This window comes from Mytilus edulis, chromosome 7, assembly GCF_963676685.1.
Source record: "Mytilus edulis chromosome 7, xbMytEdul2.2, whole genome shotgun sequence".
In the NCBI taxonomy this organism is placed as follows: Eukaryota; Metazoa; Mollusca; class Bivalvia; order Mytilida; family Mytilidae; genus Mytilus; species Mytilus edulis.
Genome location: NC_092350.1, coordinates 10,748,252 through 10,773,090, shown reverse-complemented (window position 1 = coordinate 10,773,090; position 24,839 = coordinate 10,748,252). Strand labels below are relative to the sequence as shown.

General features: G+C 32.5%; 1 protein-coding gene across 12 annotated transcripts in view; it reads right to left on the bottom strand.

Annotated features, from left to right (window-relative positions):
• LOC139529920 (ras and EF-hand domain-containing protein homolog) overlaps positions 1 to 23,850 on the bottom strand; it is a 45,361-nt gene extending 21,511 nt beyond the window's left edge. For 4 of the 12 annotated variants that reach the window (XM_071325890.1, XM_071325893.1, XM_071325895.1 and 1 more), the window contains exons 1-2: positions 21,186 to 21,858; positions 10,438 to 10,830 (exon numbers count right to left, since the gene is read on the bottom strand). In XM_071325890.1, coding sequence (XP_071181991.1) covers positions 10,438 to 10,760 — 323 coding nt within the window. In that variant the 5' untranslated portion in view covers positions 10,761 to 10,830; positions 21,186 to 21,858. Of the gene's footprint in view, positions 1 to 4,390; positions 5,455 to 10,437; positions 10,831 to 21,185; positions 21,859 to 23,698 lie in introns of those variants that run through there. The other 8 variants (XM_071325894.1, XM_071325899.1, XM_071325891.1 and 5 more) reach the window with 8 other exon arrangements.
• Positions 23,851 to 24,839: the final 989 nt, after the last annotated feature.

Sequence of the window (24,839 nt, the reverse complement as noted above, 5' to 3'; positions counted from 1 at the left end):
AAAACAAAATTTAACACTGCACAAACACGTCTATTCCATTTATTACTATGCTTTACATTCTTTATGTATGTATTTTTTATATATTTAATTATTGCTACTATGAAAATTTATCTCATTAGATATGATTTTTTTAAAAAATGAAAAAAAGTATTAAACAGCGAACCGATTGATGACCTATTTAAATATATTCAGTCATATTGACATACATTGGTGGTCTCATTTACATTGACATATATTAGTGGTATGATTTACATCTTACAAACAGATGCTCAGTCAGGGAAATTATTTTTAATTTAGAAGATTACGTTATAAATGTTCCAGCTCATACCTGAGATGATCATATGATTGTTTTTTTTGTATAATACCTATCAAGTATTTTTTCTTTGTTATGAAAGAGATTCTTCGACGAAGCAGCAATACAATGAAACAACAAAAAAACACATTTAAAGGTACACATGAACAAATTTTCAGCAGTGCTTTTTCAAGACCAAATTTCCTAAACGACAAAACCATTATGACAAAACCATTATGACTGCCACAGACGAGCTACCTGACTTGGCACAGGCACCTGCACATGCACATGTGAAAGTCTGATAATACAAGAAGTGATGCTGTCTTGTTATCAGAATGACAGCTATACGTTTGATTGTATATAGAGATAATGTGGTTGAGCATTATTGTCTAACTACAATTATCCTTTCAGTGATGAGCTCATTTCATTTTTCATGTCAGGGCCTTTTATAACCGACTATACGCTTAGTTATGAAAACCTCACAATTATCAATTGTATGCATTATGAAGAAATATACGCTTTTGTCATTATATGGAACTTAAAATATATTTGCAATGTGTACATATTTTGCATAGAATGATTATCTTGATGCAAAAATTTTATTCAAGCCATTACTTGCAGTTGACATTTAAAATAAGCATGTACTTATAATAAATCCTTTTTTACAAAATGTATATTTTACCGTGATGGATATGATTGAAATCTGGTTGCAATCAATGAAACAAATCACATGTAAGTGAAAAGGAAGTATTTAGTATGTATGTATAGAAAAGATCTGATTTAATGGGTAAATAATTTGTTAACCCAAATGGACTTATAACTTTTACTTCGAAACCTAGATCTTTATTTTTGGCACACTATACAAAACAAAACAAACAACAAACAACTCATTTGGAAAAAAGAAAACAACACTATATGACTCAATTTACATAAGATCATTAATGATAAGTTATTAAAAGGTACAATAACCAACAACAAAAACACGAACTCAAAGAAAATTTCAAAACGGAAAGTCCCTTATTGAATGGCTATAAGATAAAAAAAAAAAAAAAAAAGTCAAACATATCCAACAAATTGAAAACGAATGTCATGTTTCTAACTAATGCACAAAAATCATAACAGGAATTTCCAAAAAATATTGGACTGCTCAACATACAAACAGACAACCAGACATCGAACACAACATTGTCCAGATAGTCTGACTTGGAAATGGGTTGAGGTTAATCCAGTAAAACATATGTAGTATAAACAAAGCATATGAATAAAAACCAGCACAGTCAAGATTACAAAAGAAGGTGGCCATTTACAGAATTAGGGGGAAAAGTCGGCATATGATTGAGAAATCGTGATCAAATTGTGCTCTCTATTGTTTACCAACAATAACTTGAACGTAACAAAAAGGTCAAGCCGGTGGTAAGCATTAAAACAATGACATACCGTACCACAAAAGAATATCGTATAATGGTCACATATGAAAAAAATAAACAAACATTTCGAACAATATAAATAAAATGAAACAACAGTACATTTATTTGTTTATCTCTGGTGATTGTTATTTTCTATATCTGCATGTATAGTTAATCAGGGCAGATGTCCTAGACTACTTTATATAGAAGATTACGCCATAAGCTTTCCAGCTGTTAATAGTTATATATGATATTTAAATAAGCAAACAAATAAAAAAAATCGGGTTTGTCCATCGACATATTAAAAATACATCAATAGTAACCGTACATTTAATTTGTTATGCTATAAAAATGAAAACATACCAATTGAGTAATAACAGAATATATGTATAAACACAATGAGGTATGGTATGATTGCTAATGATACAATTATCCACCAAATTTCTACTTTATTCAACTGTACGGCCTTCAACAATGAACAAAACACACACCGTATAGTCGGCTATAAAATACCCAGAAATGAAACAATACAATTGAGAAAACTAACGATCTAATGTATACAAAAAAACCAACAATACAAGAAAGAACGAAACACAAACTAACGACCTAATGTATACAAAAAAACAACAATACAAGAAAGAACGAAACACAAACTAACGACATCACAAGAATTTAACAACTGACGAGTGTCAGCACTACACAACAAGTTCCAATGTTTTTTTACAACAAACTATTTGTATTACATGGTCACTGCTTTAATTTCATAAGTTCATACAATGAAACATTATTTTATGTAATCGAACAAGTTTTCCTCTTTTTTTATATAAAAAATTAACTGTTTTAAATGCAACCTTCACAGAAACAATGCTTGTGTCATAATTACTAAAAAATGTAAACGTAACAACGAACAAATAAGGTTAACATTTAACATGAAGTGACAAACAAGTGTTGTTTGATTTTAAATCAAAATGCCAAATAGGATTACATCAAATATTGAAAGATTAATTGTCGAGAAAATTTAAAAAGACTCTTACTGTTTACACAAATAGTATAGAACCATGACAGTTGTACATTCTCAGACTGTTTTTTTGTTTTTGTTTCATAATCTTAACAAGAATGTGTCCATTATACACGGATGCCCCACTCCCTCTATCAGCGTCTAAGTTTAGTGGGGTCAAAACTCTAATTTGGCATTAAAATTAGAAAGATCATATCATAGGGAACATGTGTACTAAGTTTCAAGTTGATCTCAATTTTAACACTACATATAAATTTCCGGTGTTCTAAGCACTTCTCTTAATATACCTGTACCAGGAAAGTTCAGAGCTGAATTATTGAAATCCAAGGATAATAAGAACCTGAATCAGTTGAATATCTCACTGACTATAATAACAAACAAATAGGCAACAAAGACGCACAAAAAGCATACAGACAACGCACATTAGCAAAAATTAAAGACAAGAATACAAAAATTTACCATATCACAATAACACAATGACGGGATGTTTAAGTACAGAGCCACGCCATATGTATCGAAGAAACACAAAACGCAAACAGACAAATAAGTACAGAGGCACGTCATATGTATCAAAGAAACACAAAAAACCGAAACAGTCGAAGAGCTATGTGACCAAAAAGGAAATTATCCATCGAAGGCTTTGGGAGTTGAAAACTCAGTTTCTTAATAATATATAAATTTACAAAAGGGCAATTTTAGAGAGGTTTGTTATAAATCATGTCTGAACCGAAATATTGATTACTGAGATGATTAAACCCTCTAGTGTATATTTTGTTTCCAGTTTAGCAATATTGTACGGTCATCAATAGCACATAGCAATTATAAAATAAGTGGGCTGACTTACACATTGTTAAGAAATGCTATTTGCGCGTTGAAACATTTATGCATACATCGAAACCGACAACATAACATATATCGAAACCGGCAACATAAACATATATTGAAACCGACAACATAACATATATCAAAACCGACAACATAAACATATATCGAAACCGACAACATAAACATATATCGAAACCGACAACATAACATATTTAATTTAAACATATTTATTTATAGTGGATTGGGAAACAAGTTTTGCAACTTATATCAATCCCTTTCCACTTTGCGGGTGCGAGTGCTGCCTTGTAGCGGCATTATCCTGCTCTTTTTCGAAATCTACAAGGGTGTCTACTGTCTTTAACGTGCAAGAGATATGGCTCTCTCTTAACACGGGTCAGCCATTTATCGTCCCCTTCCGACGGACTATCATAGTTTCCTCGAGACCATTCTCGCAAATGGTGTCAAGGTAGAGCCGAAAATTCAGTTCCTGAAATTTTCATCCCAGACGGGAATCGAACCAAGATCCTTTGTGTTAGTAGTCCGAAGCACTAACCACTACACCACGGCTCTCTATATACCGACAACATAACATATATCGAAACCGAAAACATAACATATATCGAAACCGACAACATAAACATATATCGAAACCGACAACATAACATATATCGAAACCGACAACATAACATAACATATATCGAAACTTAAATGTGGTTGCTGTGATGGAAAATGAGCTCTGTACAAAGAAAACCTGACAATGGTATGACTTGTACTTAGATACAATATACAAGGACGAATTCTCATGAAACAAGGTATAAGTTGTCATAGATTTGGGAAAGATGCAATTACCTTTTCTCAGACAAAACATCTAAATCCGTTTTAATTGTATCATTATCTTCTAGTGGGGGTAACATTTCTGGTGTTTGGTCACCTTTCCGTCTTGGACTTGGTGAAGGAGCACATAGGTCTTTCTTAGTAATGACGCCATCATCGTCACTGTCGACTGCTGAAAAGATTGTTTGAAGTTCGTCCGACGACAGATTTAGACGATCTGCCACGTGTCGAAATGAATCGATTGTATATGATTCGTCCTCGCCAACATCAGAAAACACTACTTCGGGGACTTTCTTAAACATGCTTTATCCATTAAGAATATATGTCCGAAATGCTAGATGATAACATTACGTCTAGTTGCACTGCACAAAATTTAAAAATAACATAAAACATAAAGTTTCTTTCTATTCACTGTGATCCTATCTTTTATGTTTCCTCTTTCACGGTCTGTTTATTGGTTTAAACGTTATATTAAATCCTATTTTATTTTATTTATTCTCCTTTCATAATAAATGTCACAATATTTTGGTTCCCAACAGCTGTCTTTATGTCTTCAGTATTTACAGGTGTATATATTTCTTATTTTCTCTAAACTGATAGCAGGTAATTGACAATGTGTTTTGCAGTTGTGGGCGTTCATCTTCGTGTGTAATCTCAAATATCCTGGTAATACGTTTTAATTTTAATTTTCTTTTTAATTAACTATCCACTGACACGATCTCCGACGTCCGAATTTGTGTCCACACTACATGTACATTGTTTGTTTATTATCAAAGGACCTCTATGTTTACAGGTGAAAGCGACTTTTGACAGATTGTTTAGTTTATGAACCTACAATCAACACCCTCTATCTCTGTCACGATCTGTGAAGTTTGTCGTTTGGGAACTTTAAACATAACGAGGTAAAGTAAATATGATTTTTCAATTATAGTAAGACGACCTATTTAAGTTGTTGCCATTTACTTTAATAATGCAACATGCAAGCTTTTCTTTCAAAACAAAGTGTTCGTGACAGTCGTTGTGAACTTCTATTTCATTGATGAGATGACTTTACAACAAACCTAGACGTCTACTGTACTCTGAAACAATTACACGAAGTACTCCATGGAATTTTTAAATAATGAAAAATTAGTCTTTGTTTTGTACTGACGTTTTTGCTGCTGCAAGCTGAATTTATAAATTTCAGAAATGGCTTTCCTGAATGTTCTCCAACACGCAATGCACTTATCCTACTTATTCAAAGTAACACCATGTGCGACAATCTCAAACAAACTCTCCGGTTAACTATGCGTCTCTATTATGTTCATCCGTCATTTCTTGATTATATTCACATGTATAGCTGGGTCCAAAGATGGTATAATTGAACCAGTTATATGTTGTCCTTTGTCATAATATTTTACTCACCATATCCCTGATAAATGCTTTATATAAACTTATGTGTTTTTGTAACTACCTTTTATTTGAATTGTCCCAAACGTAAATATTATTACAATATTAGTTCCTTTAAGGGTCATGCTTAATGTCCTAAATGTTATATGATTAAACTTAACTAAACAGAACTGACGGGCAAAACATTAAATCAAATTTTAAACATAAATATTTATAGTATATCTACAAATTTTCCAATTATAAATAATCTTCGTGTCAAGTTTAACTAGGCCTCTGTCAAGCTAAAAGAGTCATTTTTTTTATCATATAGAATCATGTCTTGTCTCATCTGTAGCTATACATATATTTTTTTTATTAGACTTAATACTTCGTCGAATACTGACCAAGGTAAGGGTAGATAATGTCAATGCAACACACGTATAACCAATGTTTGTTCTTCTCTCACGAAATAAGTAGAAAGTATATAATTAAAATCGAGAATGAGAATGGAAAAGAGGAACGTGTCAAAGAGACAACAATCTGACCAAAGAACTGAAAACAGCCCCCCCCCCCCTCCTTTCCCCCGTGTGTACCCATTGCAATACAGTCTGCTTATATATCAAGCCATTAAACGAAAATGTGCTGAATTTAGCAGATATAACCAATAAGTTTTCTAGTCACGGGTGATAGAATCTACCCAAAATTCGTATCAAGTGAAGTTATACAGACAACAGATACAATAAGACGGATCAAAATGAAGGTAATCTTTAAGCTGCTAACTAAATAGTTCACAAAGGTTATATCACTTGTTACTTTCCCTTTGGCAAGAGACTATTACAAAAGATTATAATAAGCAAGTGTATAAATATATGTTTTCTTCTTGTTTACACGATAACATTATGTATTGAAAAGTAACATCTTACACAACACGTACAATCTCTATTGAAAAATCTTTAACTTCATACAAATATCATCGGGTATACAAAGGACAATCTCTATTGAAATCTGTAACTTCATACAATTATCCTCAAATAACAAAGGTGACGTTTTATTTGATCGAGTCATTCTAAGTACAGGAAATTAAAGGAAAATTTCTATTTATACCATGCTTGCTCTTTAAAGGTAAAGTGTATACAAAAATAGAGGTGTTACGGGAACTTTCAAAGCTGTTTACTTTCCCCATGTACGTCATACAATGCACAAGATATCATATATAACCTGTTACGTGTACATTGTAAAAATTACTGAATTTGCTTCTTATGCTAGGTACATGAAGCATAATCATAGGGAATGGTGAGGATAATTAATGTGACGTTTAATTAAATGCTTACATCTACGTCTTTTGGACTATGGTAGAGAGTTTCATTGGCAGTATTTTATACATATATCGTCGCTGGGCTTCTAAACTGTTGTAAATTACAAATTTTTCAAGAAAAAATATCTCACAAACAGGCTTTGAAAATTTTGGCAAAATGCATGCTTCTAAAATGTCGTATGTGAACTTGAACATTTTTGTAAATAGCAGTGAAATAAAAACTTTGACATTTCTGGATTATCCAAGAACTTAAATTATTTTCACAGAAATAAAGAAATGTACAATTATTTTTTTCCCAAAGCCATTCTAGAACGATTTTCAAGTTTTCATACAATATTTTGGAAGCAAACTTTACAAACAACTGACATTGGCAATTTTGTAATATGTCTTTTTTCACACATTTTGATTGGTCTAACTGTATGCTATTCTGTAATACCAAAGATTTCCTCCCGCCCAGACCATTGGTGTCAAAAAGTATTTTTAGCCAAAAAAGTCATATACGACATTTTAGAAGCCCAGCGACGATATACTGATAAGGTCATATACTATAGTGACGTTATCTTGTTCTAAGTCTATATGTGAAGTACTGTATATAGAAACATAATAGACGATTTACTGGATAAACTTTATTGGTTTTTTTCAATGCTTCAAGTTTGAAAACCAAAAACAGATGAAAACTTAGATATTAAATTAAAAATTAATGTTAAAAGATTACGGATAACATTATCTTTATATGTCTACTCTACATGGTGAATTACGTTGTGACATTAGTTTAATTAAAAATTAATATGCGTTACCAAATATCATTTGTTTTGCTTTTTTTAAAGTCTAGGTGACTAAGAATTTACATCTTGATATATAAAATGTAACATATAAAACTGTGGTCTTTCTAACTAGCAAAATAAAAATATGAATGTACTTTTAACTTTTGTTGATTTATGAATGAAGATTTAGAAGAATGAATAATATACATTTTCATCATGGTTTTCAAATCAAATCCAGATTATAATTCCGTTCTAATATTAAAGTTGAATTAGTAAACATGTGACCAATTGTTTACTTATAATGGGTTCTACATTAGTCTGCAACAGTTGGTATACATGTCCAAGGATCGGTCGGTGATTTTATATAAATAAATTTAGACAATTGTTTTAGCAATGTATTCAACTGTTGATAAATTAAAATAATAGCAATATTTGAGTATGCAGTCATCAACATTACATACCAAAAAATATATACTATGCAGTATGCGTTTTACTCTTTGTTGAAGGCAGTGTGATAATCAATGGTTGTCAATTTTTGTCTCGTTTGGTCTCTAGTTGTCTCATTGGCAATGATATTCCATCGTCTTATTTTTATATACTGCAAATGCAGTCGGTCAAAGAATGCAATATCTACTTTCACAAATGTATTGATGGTTTTAATACAACTATAAGTTAGAACAAATAATTTTTTTTTTCTACATAAATGACCATTGATAAAGAGGTCTGTAACATGTGGCCTGTAATCTCTGTAACAAAGGGTTAGGTTCTGTAGTGGGAGGTTTACATCAATCCTATAAACCTAACCAAGTGAACACTCGTGTTGTACTCTTAAACTGTTAAAATCGGTAAGAATTATTGACAAAATCTAAAAAAAAAAAAGGCGGCTACAAAGACTGGACAACATGAGCTTGTAACTCCGGTATGATATTTGGTAAAACTGAAGAAAAAACTACGGCTTTTAAGACCGGACAAGATTATCTGGTAATACAGGCATGGTATTAGGGAAATTGTAACATTCAATACTTTTCTTTGCCAAACTTACAGTGTCTAAGTGAAACCCAACTGAAATCTGATTTCAACAGTAATATGCCTGCGAATAAGGCAAAGAAATCCTTTTAAATATTTTTGATTCTATGTTTATAAAAAACGAAGATGCGGTATGATTGCCAATGAGACAACTCTCCACTCCACAAGAGACCAAATATAGGTCACCGTACGGCTTCCAATAATGAGCAAACCAATTCCGCATAGTTAGCTATAAAAGGCTCCAAAATGACAAATGTAAAACAATTCAAACGAGAAAACTAACGGCCTTATTTATGTATAAAAAATAAATGAAAAACAAGCATGTAACACATCAACAAACGTTAACTACTAAACCACAGGCTCCTGCCTTGGGACAGGCACATAATATAGAATATGGCGGGATTAAATATGATAGCGGGATCCCAACCCCCCTCTCACTCTGGGACTGTGGTGTAACAGTACAAGAAAAGAAGAACGAACTATACAAATCAGTTGAAATAGAAATACATCTAACAAAAACACTTAAGTTGAAGTCAAACATGGGTATAATAATGAACCACGATTTAATGTAAAAATCAATATATTTAAGGTTAACTGCGCTTACTATTGCATACATACATATGTATAAACTAAAATATATGTTGATAAAATACATTAAACATGTCAAGGTGACATGATTGACTCATTTGGATAACCTGTCGCAAAAAAATACATTTGCATATTTAATCAATAATTATCGGGTTTTATATAATATTAATGCTTTTATTCCAACACCTACATAACACGGCTATATTAATATAGACCATATCTAGGCTGAATATTTCGTGTGTATCAGATACTGTAACAGGTGCTTGATAATAACAAAATATCCATAATGATGACTAATACAATTCACACTGATCAATACTGTTTTTCACCAAATAAAAACTAATGCAAAATATTAATTCCTGTCCAGATTGTAATTCCTGTCCAGATTGGAGAAAATAATAAATGATATAAATGTTCAATTGAAAGTTATTATCGTGAACTTTATATGACACGCAGTTTATGATTGAATGCATCCAAGGTCTCGCTGTAAAACTACAACAGATCTTAGAAAGGACTACGAACTTTATACATCAAAGAAAAAAATGACAAATGAATTGAAACAAACAAATCGAACAGTTTTCTGGTCATAAACCATATTCCGTTTACAGCAGATTGCATTGAGTATGGAGGTTAAAGCAGTCTAGCAATGGACTTCTGGTAAAAGTAATATCTCTGGTTAGCTTGCTTGCTGTCTGAACCGTGTACATACATGTTTTAGAGGATGCAAACTTTTGCGTGTTCTTATTACAATTAATCTGTAGAGTTCGTTGTTGTTGAATTCCATAAACAGGCTTCACATAATACATAATAAGGTATGTCAATGCGCTGTATATGTAGAAGGTGTTGTTAAAGTAACAAACTGTTTGAAAGAACTATTCTCCCGTTATTTTTTTTTTTTTTCAAACAAAAATACTTTATCAGTAAAGTATAACATTTAGAAATACAACTAGTTTTGATAGACTACCTCACACCTAGCAAGTAGTAGAAGATAAAACACTCACCATGTTAATGCCTTCAGACCCTCGTCTAATGAACCAACAAAATCATCTAGAGCATCAAGGTCAGGTACGTCATCTGCCGAGGCCTTACTGGAATGGCGGCGTCTTTTTACATTTTTATAAACATCCTTAAATCCAACTTTAAATTCATCATGGCTAATTTTCCCGTCACCGTCCTTGTCAAGTTCCTGAAAGATTTCTTTGAGCTCGTCCAGTGGTAAATCGCCACAAATCTGTGCTAATTCTGATTCGTCAATAAACCCAGACCCATCCAAGTCAATAATACTAAATAATTGTTCGGCGTGGTCATTGAGATCCTCGTACATTGTTCGTGTTTCTGTACTTTTGTTCGTGTGTCTGTACTCTAGTCAGTGATCACGGCAGTTTCATATTACCCTAAAATACAACAATTTAAATCTTACTCAGATGCATAGAAGTTCCTAGTTATTATACACACACAAAGCCCTTTTATTACAGGATGGAATACGCAATTTCGAAGAAGCAGTGTATTTCTACAACCATGGCCCTACCTTACACCTCTGACGATTGCTACATTCGTATGACATTGCATATACTGTTGAGAAACTTGAAAAACACAAAATCGAATACGAAAAGTAAAAGAAGAGATAAAATGAGGATAGCGAATAAATTGAAAGCGGGACAAATCAAGGCATTTAGAAGATTTAGAATTGATTAAAAAAAAAACAGAAAAAGCAGCACGAGAAAATGATAACACAACAGTAAGACATCATATGTTAAACGTCGCTTTCATTTTATGTACTAACATATCAGTTACATATGAGTGTCGTTTGTTCTCTGCCACATTGGCGTATATATCCCACAACTAGTAAACAAATCCAAAAAGTTTAGTATGTTTTAGCAAAAGTCCACTCATGACTAAGAATTTTATTGTGTTCAAGGAGATTTTTCATGCTAGTTGTTTGTTTAAAAAAATATTGAGACTTTGATCATTTTTCTTCCTTTTTTATAACTTTATTATTTTTTTCTGACCTTTTTCATTATTTTTTCTATTGTTGTTACATTGAAACTCTGTGAATTGAACATGTAAAGTATTGGACATGGAAAACTCTGTGAATTGAACCTGTAAAGTATCGGACATGGAAAACAATGTGAATTGAACCTGTAAAGTATTGGACATGAAAAACTCTGTGAATTGAACATGTAAAGTATTGGACATGGAAAACTCTGTGAATTGAACCTGTAAAGTATTGGACATGGAAAACAATGTGAATTTAACCTGTAAAGTATTGGACATGGAAAACTCTGTGAATTGAACATGTAAAGTATTGGACATGGAAAACAATGTGAATTGAACCTGTAAAGTATCGGACATGGAAAACAATGTGAATTGAACCTGTAAAGTATTGGACATGGAAAACAATGTGAATTGAACCTGTAAAGTATCGGACATGGAAAACAATATGTATTTGACTCTTTAGTATTATTACGTGTGGGTATATATACCAATGAGACAGCAGCCCAACAACACAGATAACCAAAATGACATCTAAAGGGCAACATAGTCTCCAACGATAAACAGGTGTATATAGGATTTATCTGATTCTTATTTTGTCCGTTAAATTCGTCAGCAGACAGAAACAAGAAGAAAAGAACTCTAAAGCCTGTGACATTTGTATGGAACACTGAGCTAACAAAACTGTTGCAGTACATCATGTAATTCCCTATTGTTTTTGTTATTAAAATGTAATTTCAGGAAACATCTCATGATTTCTAATGCAAAGTTACCCTACTAAAACTACTAACACAATAAAACATATGAAAAATGCATTAACGAAGTTGAATGAATCTAATGAGTAATTGATTGAAACATATTCAAATTTGCTACATTCGAGGAGCTTTTTCTTCATTGATAAGCAAAGCCCTGAACCAGTTGTAAGAAAGTAATCTTGTATCAATAAATGAGAGCAAATTGTCCAAATAAAATCTACAAAACAAAACAAAAATCATCGCCGAAATCTAGTTTTGCTAAGATTTTATCAATCATTCTAAATTCCACACCCTATATCGATGTATGGTATGATCATATATATATATATGCTCTTATAAACAATTGTGGTTGTTTTTTTTTATTGCTGTCGTTTACAACAGATTTGTTCCCGATTGTCATTGCAATCTGTATTTTGTAATAGTGTACAGCAGACCTATTGCATATGTCGTACCGATAGCTGGAACATTACGTATTACAAAAACACTCATTTGTTTTAAAATACCGTGTAATGTTGTATTAATTAAAATTACAGGGTCCATTTAAAAAAAATGGGATTTCATACATGTAACTGTTAACTACCAAAATATGTACAAAACTATCCTATTATCAAAGTACTTTAACTAACCTTCCTGCGTATTGGTACTATTTCAATGATCTCCACACACAAGAAGAAAAGGGAAGAAAGAATTGCCGTGAACAGTAAAATTACAAGTATTTAATCCTTTAAGCCAATATAAAAACAGTAATTGAAAAAAACTGTAATTTGTTCGGCTTGCACTTGACGTATGACACAGAGTAATTATAATGTTTTAAGTAGTAAACACTAATTGTAATCAAAACATTCTTGTATTTAAGTTAAAAAAGGGATTCGGGCATTATTCTTGTGTAATATATGAAGATTGTATTATGTTAAATACGATTTTGTTTTTGTTTAACTAAATATTTATCTTTTGAAAAATACCATTCCATTTATTTATAGTTATGCTCAAATTGAAAATTGCGAATATCGGTTCTGTAATATCGTATCAGCTGAAATATATATACTCCATATGCAGGCACTGTTTTAATTTTACTACATAGAAAATAAAATTTTGCCATTAGATACGGAAATTTTCTCTTTTTTCCGTAACGTTTTTGTTCTCAACCGATACCTGATGTCAATTTTAATGTGTAAGTCAAGCTTTGAGGCTCAAGAGATATATTTTTTTATTTTAAGTTCAAAATCATCGATGAGTTCAATATGTTTTTATTATTCAGTGAGAGCTAGGACATCAACTATGTAATGGAACGTTAAATTAGGGGATAATGCTAGTTAATTTCCATTGTTACTTAGAAGCTCCAATATAAAGTCTGCCATAAGAATAAAGGAACAAGTCGAAGAGATGTAGACAGCTGGTTCCCATACGAATACCGATTGTCCGTTGAAACATATGTCCTTTAAACATGATCTTAAACAAGACATATGCATCTATGTTGGCCATTCTTTTTGTCATAAATAATAACTAGAGGCTCTCAAGAGCATGTGTCGCTCACCTTGGTCTATGTGCATATTATCAATGGACACAGATAAATTCATGACAAAATGGTGTTTTTGTGATGGTGATGTGTTTGTAGATCTTTCTTTACTGAACATTCTTGTTGCTACAAATGTCTCTCTCTATAATTAACTTGGCCCAGTAATTACAGTGGAAAAAGTTGTTAACAATTGACTATAAAGGGCAATAACTCCTTAAGGGGTCAATTGAAAATTTTGGTCATGTTGACTTATTTGTAGATCTTATTTTGCTGAACATTATTGCTGTTTACAGTTTATCTCTATCTATAATAATATTCAAGATAATAACCAAAATCTGCAAAATTTCCTTAAAATTACTAATTTGGGGCAGCAACCCAATAACCGGTTGTCCTATTCATTTGAAAGTTTCAGGGCTGATAGATTTTCACATTATGAACAATTTATCCCATGTCAGATTTGCTCTAAATGCTTTGGTTTCAGAGTTATAAGCCAAAATCTACATTTCATCCCTATGTTCTATTTTTAGCCATGGCGGCCATCTTGGTTGGTTGGCCGGGTCACGCCACACATTTTTTAAACCAGATACCCCAAAGATGATTGTGGCCAAGTTTGGATTAATTTGGCCATGTAGTTTCAGAGGAGAAGATTTTTTTAATAGATTACTAAGATTTACGAAAAATGGTTAAAAATTGACTATAAAGGGCAATAACTCCTAAAGGGGTCAAATGACCATTTCGGTCATCTTGACTTATTTGTAAATCTTACTTTGCTGAACATTATTGCTATTTACAGTTTATCTTTATCTATAATAATATTCAAGATAATAACCAAAAACTGCAAAATTTCCTTAAAATTACATATTCAGGGGCAGCAACCAAAGAACGGGTTGTCTGATTCATCTGAAAATTTCAGGGCAGATATATCTGAAATCTGATAAATCTAATAAACAATTTTACACCATGTCAGATTTGCTCTAAATGCTTTGGTTTTTGAGTTATACGCCAAAAACTGCATTTTACCCCTATGTTCTATTTTTAGCCATGGCGGCCATCTTGGTTGGTAGGCGGGGTCACGCCACACATTTTTTAAACTAGATACCCCAATAATGATTGTGGCCAAGTTTGGTTTAATTTGGCCCAGCAGTTTCAGAAAAGAAGATTTTTGTAAAAGTTAACGACGACGGACGACGACGGACGACGACGACGACGACGATGACGACGGACGCCGGACGCAAAGTGATGGGAAAAGCTCACTTGGCCCTTCGGGCCAGGTGAGCTAAAAATCAATTTGCAAAAAAACACCAAACTTGGGGAAAAACTAGCCTGGCATCCGGCCCAATCTAGCTGCGCGTCGCAACAAGATTAGCCAGGATCCCAGGCTAGGGGAAAAACCTCTGATTTTTCATTTTTCCGATTTATCTCCCTTTCCATCAGTGTCACGTGAAAATGTAAATTTTATGTGTGGAGTTAATTTTCAATTGATATCATGTTGAAATCTTTAGTTCTAATGATCATTCATCAATTAATATTTAATTATTGGATACCTATAGTAACAGTTGGCCGTGTCAAATGTATTTTACCAAATAGCGTTCGACTTGTAGGTCTGGGTCGAGAATAGGTCTGGATCGAAACATACTAGTACGAACAAATCGATCAACCAACAATGACAAGATGCGATAGACCTAAATTTGCTGGAGTAACGGATACCATCTTTGTTCAATGTAATATCTTGATAAAGATTTAAAAAGGATTCATATTGTTCGCAATAAAAAATCCAGGTTTATATATGACTCAGCTGATTGCTATCTATTGATTCCTGTTGGAGGTTGATATAGTGAACCATCTGTCCAATACCACTCCACTATACACCAAATATCTCATTCATCAAACAAGCATTTAAAGGAGCAGTTTATTAGTGCAAAAATGTGTATGTCTCTATCTTCCTGTACAATTTAATTAAAACAGAATTAAATATAAAAATCGGACGATCCGTATACTATCAAATTTGAAATTGCCACATAAAGGAAATTGCCAGTTGAAATTGAAGTTGTTTAGAAACTAAACGTTATCCATGTTCTTTTAACAGAGTTTATCTTAAAGTACATCTTATACAGTGTGCTGAAATTTAAGGATTAGAACGGGGGTATCCAACAAATCGCTTTGCGGTAAACAATCTGTGAGAATCACGGCGTCGAGTTTAGGAAATAAGCCGTAGATGTGTCAACGAGACAACTTTCCACCAAATTCCACAGGAATGGCACAATAACACAATGACAGGATGTACAAGTACAGAGCCACGTCAGATGTATCAAAGAAATACAAAACGCATATAGACAAATAAGTACAGAGCCACGTCAGATGTATCAAAGAAATACAAAACGCATATAGACAAATAAGTACAGAACCACGTCAGATGTATCAAAGAAATACAAAACGTATATAGACAAATAAGTACAGAACCACGTCAGATGTATCAAAGAAATACAAAACGTATATAGACAAATAAGTACAGAGCCACGTCATCTGTATCAAAGAAATACAAAACGTATATAGACAAATAAGTACAGAACCACGTCAGATGTATCAAAGAAATACAAAACGTATATAGACAAATAAGTACAGAACCACGTCAGATGTATCAAAGAAATACAAAACGCATATAGACAAATAAGTACAGAGCCACGTCAGATGTATCAAAGAAATACAAAACGCATATAGACAAATAAGTACAGAGCCACGTCAGATGTATCAAAGAAATACAAAACGCATATAGACAAATAAGTACAGAACCACGTCAGATGTATCAAAGAAATACAAAACGCATATAGACAAATAAGTACAGAGCCACGTCATATGTATCAAAGAAATACAAAACGCATATAGACAAATAAGTACAGAGCCACGTCAGATGTATCAAAGAAATACAAAACGCATATAGACAAATAAGTACAGAGCCACGTCATATGTATCAAAGAAATACAAAACGCATATAGACAAATAAGTACAGAGCCACGTCAGATGTATCAAAGAAATACAAAACGCATATAGACAAATAAGTACAGAGCCACGTCAGATGTATCAAAGAAATACAAAACGCATATAGACAAATAAGTACAGAGCCACGTCATATGTATCAAAGAAATACAAAACGCATATAGACAAATAAGTACAGAGCCACGTCATATGTATCAAAGAAATACAAAACGCATATAGACAAATAAGTACAGAGCCACGTCATATGTATCAAAGAAATACAAAACGCATATAGACAAATAAGTACAGAACCACGTCAGATGTATCAAAGAAATACAAAACGCATATAGACAAATAAGTACAGAGCCACGTCATATGTATCAAAGAAATACAAAACGTATATAGACAAATAAGAACAGAACCACGTCAGATGTATCAAAGAAATACAAAACGCATATAGACAAATAAGTACAGAACCACGTCAGATGTATCAAAGAAATACAAAACGTATATAGACAAATAAGTACAGAACCACGTCAGATGTATCAAAGAAATACAAAACGCATATAGACAAATAAGTACAGAACCACGTCAGATGTATCAAAGAAATACAAAACGCATATAGACAAATAAGTACAGAGCCACGTCATATGTATCAAAGAAATACAAAACGCATATAGACAAATAAGTACAGAGCCACGTCAGATGTATCAAAGAAATACAAAACGTATATAGACAAATAAGTACAGAGCCACGTCATATGTATCAAAGAAATACAAAACGCATATAGACAAATAAGTACAGAGCCACGTCACATGTATCAAAGAAATACAAAAAAAAGACATATAGACAAAGCACATTAGCAAAAATGAAAGACAAGAGTACAAAAATTTTCATAAAATCATAACACAATGACAGAAGTTGTAAACTGTACAGAGTCACGTTAAATGGATATCGCCAAAAACAGACTAAACAGTATAAGTACTACTCATAAAGACAAATGAAAGAATACTATAACATGTAATTAAAAAGATAAACAATGTCAGTACCCATAATATATACTTCAATACCATCGTGTAATAGTTAACTATGAACAAAATCTGCCGTACGTTATCCCAAAGTAATAAATTTATAGCGCATGTTACCATTTTTATGTTGAAAACCATTGTGGATCACATGGGAAATGGTGGTATACAGGATTGAAAAATCAATAGTTTTGATAGAACTAATTTCAGAAAAAGATCGAGATTTAAAATTATCCAGAACCTTTTTTAAACGTTTTTTTAAAATCAACATATGCATGGTTAATACCACTACGCGAGTGAACACCACTGGGTCGAGGCCACTGCTGGTGGGCGTTTCACCCCCGAGGGCATCACCAGCCCAGTAGTCAGCACTTCGGTGTTGACATGAATATCAATTATGTGGTCATTTTTATAAATTTCCTGTTTACAAAACTTTGAATTGTTCGAACTAAGGATTTTCTTATCCCAGGCATAGATTACCTTAGCCGTATTTGGCACAACTTTTTGGAACTAAGGATCCTCAATGCTCTTCAACTTTGTACTTGTTTGGCTTTATAACTATTTTGATATTGGCGTCACTGATAAGTCTAATGTAGACGAAACGCGCGTCTGGCGTACTAAATTATTATCCTGGTACCTTTGATAACTAATTTCACAGTCTCTTCTGAGTACTCTCTTTCACAACACAATTTCAGTCATTTCACTTTAGATGAATTTGGCTGATCAATCAATAATTTATTAAAAGCACCTAAGGTTCCAATTTCCTCAGGCAAAAATGACTTTAAATTTATCTATTTTTTTTTCAGTTGGGTCATATATCTCTTCACGTGTCGAGGTTTTATACACATTTGACTTTTAAGTATTTTGGGTGTATGCTTTTCTTTTGAAAGTAAATCCAGAAAAGCGGTTCGGACGCACGGAATTACTAATGTTATTTTCATTTACACATTATTCAACAAATAACAAGCTCATACTGTTTAGAAAGCTATAAACGGTATAGCGCATGCAAAATGTAAAACAATTAAAAAAAATAAAACAAACTGTTAGATGTATTATAAAAAAAATAACGAAAAAACTTTATAAAAGACATCTTACAACCAATGGATTACAGGCTCGAGACCTGGGAGAGACACATTAATAATGTTGTAGGGTTTAACATATTTGTCAGTGTTCAATCCTCACCTAACATGGAAAAGCGGCGCAACAGCACAACATAAGAACAAACTAAAATCCAATGACATTCCTAACCTAAACGAACTGAAATAAGGCTATTTAAAAATGGTACTATTTATTTTTCTAAAACCAATTAAGAGATCGGCTAAATGCGTTGCATATTACATGCAGTGTTTTGTAAAATATTTAAGCAAACAAATATGTTTTTAACTTGAGTCAATATATAACTGCTACAGCACTATCACAAAAATCGGGGAAAACAAGGGCGGCAACACAGCATACTTATGACGATAATTGATGTAAACGCCATTAATTAGTGTCTGCAATCCATATTTATATTGGACCCCTAGTCCTGTGTGTATTTCTTGATATTGCTTATTTTACTAATGTAATCTATGCTAACGATTTCAGAGAGCACGTGTTTTTCAACAACGCAATACAAAACGCAGAAAACCAACAAACAACATACAAACAAATAAAATAACACAAAGAACATCGCATACCAACACACAACACAAAACTCACAAAACAATGAATTATTTCACACAAGATGCGATAAACAACACACAAAACATGAACATTAAATTCAAAATAATGTACACAGAGCTGAAAAAGCCGAGTTCTAGACCAAGTTTTCTGTTCTCCTGTAAAATCAGTTTTAACATCGATTATGATGTCCAGAACTTACAATCTGCTTTAATGCATCATAAATGATAGAAATGTAAAGAAATGATTAATATTGGCCTCTTGTTTAATTGATAACTACTTAATTATGCATTTGCAGTAATCTGTTAAATTGGTAAATTTTGATAAAGAAAGCCTTACATATGCTTTATGTAAGATACTCCTGAAGGTTACAATCCTAACTCGTTTCAGATTTCATATTTTCAGAGAAATGATAAATAAGTAAAAAACATATTATACATGATTCATCATCGTACCTCCGACTGGTTTTATTGATTGACAGGAGGCATTTATCTTTAGAAAATCAATCTGTTTCGATTTATGTTGCATCGCCATTTCATTAAGGACTTAACCGTAAACATATCACATAAGGACAAAGTCCTCCTTCTACAGATAACAATGTATCATCGTATAACTCCAAGTTCAACGACTCTTTCACGGGATAATTATTTCCTCGTGGAACATATTGCAATTGTAATTGCATTCAACAATAACAATGAAAGAAGTGGGTACAACCATAAACGTCAAACCGTTCAATCACGATGCACAATCAATAAAAGCAACTGTTTCATTTTTGTCCACTGTCTGGGGCATATCCTTATAATATTGGTGTTTTTGTAAACATTGTCCGCTTTAGCATTCGACAAGATGTTTCCATAGCAATTGACCTTCAACCTCGTGTGACCTAAAACTGGTCTGTATTCACGCTATAATAAGGAAATGAAATGACCCTTACATGCATGTATTATCATCGACAGATTTTTTTAAATTCAATATTTCCAAAAATATCAAATGTATTTTACCACTGTGTATCACATGATATCTGTATTTTACAACAGTATGTTTTATATGCGACAGAAATATCGATATCTTAAAATGTCTAAATCAAAGCAAATGCTATAAAGCAAGAAACAGAGTATTAAGAGGATAATAACGAGTCAGATTAGATGCAAGAACTAAGAAGAAGAAAAAGAGACGCACATCAACATTGAACATGCACATAAGAACTGAAGTTTTGAACAATACACCTTCAGAATCTTATATCAACACAAAAATGATAAATAATAAAGTTGATATCTATTCATAACTTTCCATAACACCGTTTTTAATTTCTAACCCCTGACTTCAAAGGACATTTTTTTGCTCAGACTTAGAGTGGAAACACAATTTGCGAACAAAAATTCTAAAATTTTGCCAGTTTTTTAGAATGCATCCGTCTTCCGAAAATAAAACGACAAACTAATGCCAAATAATGAACACTCTACAGCGGTGGAATACAGAAATGCCAAATCAAACTGAAATTTGATATTGTCATTGAAACAACCCAAGTCCCTTTAGATGGAAAAATGCTCCAATTAAAATGTCGTTGCCTGCACTCTACAGGTCTATAGTAGACTGTACTAAAGCTGATTGAAAGTACATCTAAGAAGCATTGCTTTAATTAAGTGAAATATAAAACTGGGGTCCCTTTTTTATTTATTATCATTCTAAAGGGAAGTACTCTAAAAGGAAGATAATGCATCGATAGGTAATGATATCTATATAATGATATACATGCTATAATTTAGTGCATAAAGGGTCACCATCACCATGGAAAATAAACCACCACCTTCTTAATTTACAGAACTTACTTAACGCTCTTCAAAATTGTTTCAAATTGCAAATAAAACAAAATATATAATCCGTAAGTTGTCCACGTATAATTTAAATGTCTTTTTCACCTGATCATGTAAATAAACTGTCTGCTGACTGTTTGAGATATGCTGAAATCAATAGAACATGATCATGTGATCACAGTGGCAGGCGACACATGTTGAAACTCTCTATAGTGACGTAGAAATTCCTCTATTTATTAACAATGTGACGTAAAACCACTGAAATATGTTTCTATTAAATTTCAATATATAAACTTGTTTATGTTCTGTTTTGATCATTTTTCAAGTAGGTCGACGTCACATATGATGAAATTAACTCTCCGTGTTATCTTGACATAACTAACACTAATCTTAAAGAAACACTCAATATAGTATATGGTGGCTCATAGTATATAAACGCCTTCAATCTCTTGTCAATATAAGTTTGCATTTCATTGATCAAAAGTAAAATCACAAAAATACTGAACTCCGAGCCCAGGACAATTTAAAACGAAAAGTCCCTATACTAATCAAATGGTAAAATCAAATGATAAAACACATCAAAGAAATGTACAACTGTCTCCTGACTTGGTACAGGCATTTTCATATGACGAAAATCTGGTTTTATAGCGCTTAACCTCTCACTTGTATGAGATTAATAGATTAATCCAAAGCAGTATGAAATTTTTTTTTGTTATTATATAATGCTATTTAATATATACCTTACTGCATATGTTGTTTTTCTTTAAATACTAAACATTGTTTTTGTAGCTGCATGCAAATCGCATTCTGTTTAGAGATGATTTAAATGATTTAAATGTCATGCTGTCAAAAGGCTGACAAGTTAGATTTATCCCCATTAAAAGACAACTGTGTATTGTCTAGACGGTTCTTGACGTATGAAGACCAGACCAGTGGAAATAATTTTGGAAAACATACAGAAAATTTCAATTAAGGTAGATCTACTAATACGGGGTGTTTGAATAACTTGACTGTCCATTAAAGATAACAGAATACAATCGGTTTTGATATTCAATGAATTATGCTAGTATTATGTCTAGGAATACAACTCATCTGTATTTTTTTTTACCTAAATGGGACGGACCGTGATGAAAGGACAGACAGACAAACGGCCAGGGGTAAAACAATATGTACCCCCAATTTTCAGTTGCAGGGACATAAAAATAAACCATTTTGATTCTAAAATATGTTTCTATTTGTGAGTTTTGAAAGACAGGAATCGTATCTAATTCTTGATAATTCGTTAGCTTCCATTCCATTCAATTAGTTCGCGGGCCCGAATTCACTACCATCAGTATTTATGACCTGAACCCACTTTGGGCCCTCAAATCTCTGCCTGAGGTTCGTGCATATACTTTAAAATGGCCTAGCTACGACAATCAACTTAGGCAATTGAGGTGTATATGCTTTACTTTGAAGTCTTTTCAGTTTTTCAAGATACTCTATTAAAAAAATAAAATAAATTCACAAGTGAGTGAAACTATTAGTGCACCCGAAGCTTTATCATCGAAATCCATAAAGCTAAAAAAAATCAGGGGCCAGTGTATAGTTACTTGTAAACGTTGAGCGCTATATGACCAAAAAGGGAGACAACTTAATCTGCTTACAAAAATGATGAAGTTCTAAAACAAACGTTTAATATTACAATTTTGCTACTGCTGAATTTTCTATCCAGTTAACATATTCATGTAAATACGTAACTCAAATGTAAATGTAAAACTATTCAGGCAAACATATGCATATCTTGACATTTTCCTAATATATTTTTTATTCATTTCATTTGATACAATCTTTGATACAAGTGGCATGTGGTAACCTACATGAAAGTCTATCTCATTATCATTAAAGTAGAGGTGGGAAACATAAAGAAATCTGATGTCTCAAGTAGACCAACGGTTCTTTAATTTTCATGACTACAAAATAGCTGCTTCTTCCCATCATCCCTGTCCCCAATGTTTTATTTTTTGTTAACAGAAACTGGTATTTATAAGAAGAGTTACTTTCACATGTTTCAGATTACATTTGCGAGGCCTGGGTTGTCGAGTGGTTCAAGTAGTTCATCTGCAGGTATTACTAACTTGCCAAAACTAAAAATCGGATTACATGTGAACTGTGATAATTATTTCATTTCTAGTATATTTCTTGTAACAAACAGCAGCGAACTTCATATAGGAAGGGAATATTGGTTGGAGATTGTAGCACCCGATTTCAGCGGGAGCTTGATACACGCTCGAGATACACGATTTAGGTCTTTGTCACGTGTCGAATGCCATCTGCTGTTTGGTACAGTCTATTTGGGGGTGATATCCCCACTGTTGACAATACATACAATCGTTTGTAAAGGAGCTCACATGACTTCCATACTGAGGTATAGTACGTGGCAGTTGTATTGTGCTTACTATATTAACTTTCTAAATGTATGTCAAAAGTGTATTTACTATTAATTTTTAAACACAATATAACCTTCTTTAAATTTGAAGCCTACTTACTTTTTCTGAGCCATATAATAACAACACATTTCTGTAAATGATTATTAAGTCACTTTTCTGTCTACATTTGAAGAAAATTAAATATCAAAAATAAATAAGAAAACCTGCAACGTGGATTTGTCAATAAGATATTTAAATCATTATGCCTCGTCGCTCTTAAAAGGTATATTACACGTTTTCGGCTGTATATAGATATTTTAGATTAATTTTATAAACATTAAACCAGAGTTAATAACGAAATTACCCGGATTTGTAAACAAATTTTATTTCCTTCACTCATGCAATATATAGCTCACATCTCAACGTTTGTTATTTTTTGTTATAGGTTGTTAATGTATGGACAAAATCTGATGACATAAACATTACGTTTTACAACTATAGCCATTACAAAGCGTTAAGGACAAGTCATTAGGTTTTAAAGGAGTACTGGATTTAAACCTAAGAATGGCCACAACCGTCGCATGAAATATTGAAAGCTTTATTATTGTTAAGTAAAGTATTATTATCCAACTTTATAATGAACAAATACGGTACAGATGTACCCATGTGCGATATTTCTTTTGATTTATTATATAATGTGTTGTATAAGAATAAGCAGTTGCACTGCATGATGATATTTATATCGTAACTTTTATATTTTAATTTTATGGTAAAATATGTTGCTAATAGGGGGAAATCAACTGTAACTTCCGTCTTCAGGTTTGTTTAATGTTATATTACTGGAGGATAATATCAAACAGGAGTCCTATACCTGCCATACCGAAATAAAATATCCCGTGTTAAATTTGATCCCTGGACAGCGGTAAACAAAAATATGAACTAAATGATGAAATGAAACAGCACATTTAAAAGTATGCTGAGAAATATAAGCATCTTATAACCAGGAACAAAAAGGTCAACAAACGTGAATATCAGAACAAAAATGTTAACTGACAAGTTTACCATCTTGATATCATCGAAGAGTTTAACCCAATAAAATCCTAATTGATCATAATTTCATTTAGAGTAATTTTTCATCTTTTTAAGAATGTTTAAATATAAGTCTCATTTCTCGATCTACAGTCATTCAAAAGAACAGAGATATTTAGTACCACAAACAGTAGCCGAATCCCAGTCATTAAGGGAACAGTAAAGCCAAAAC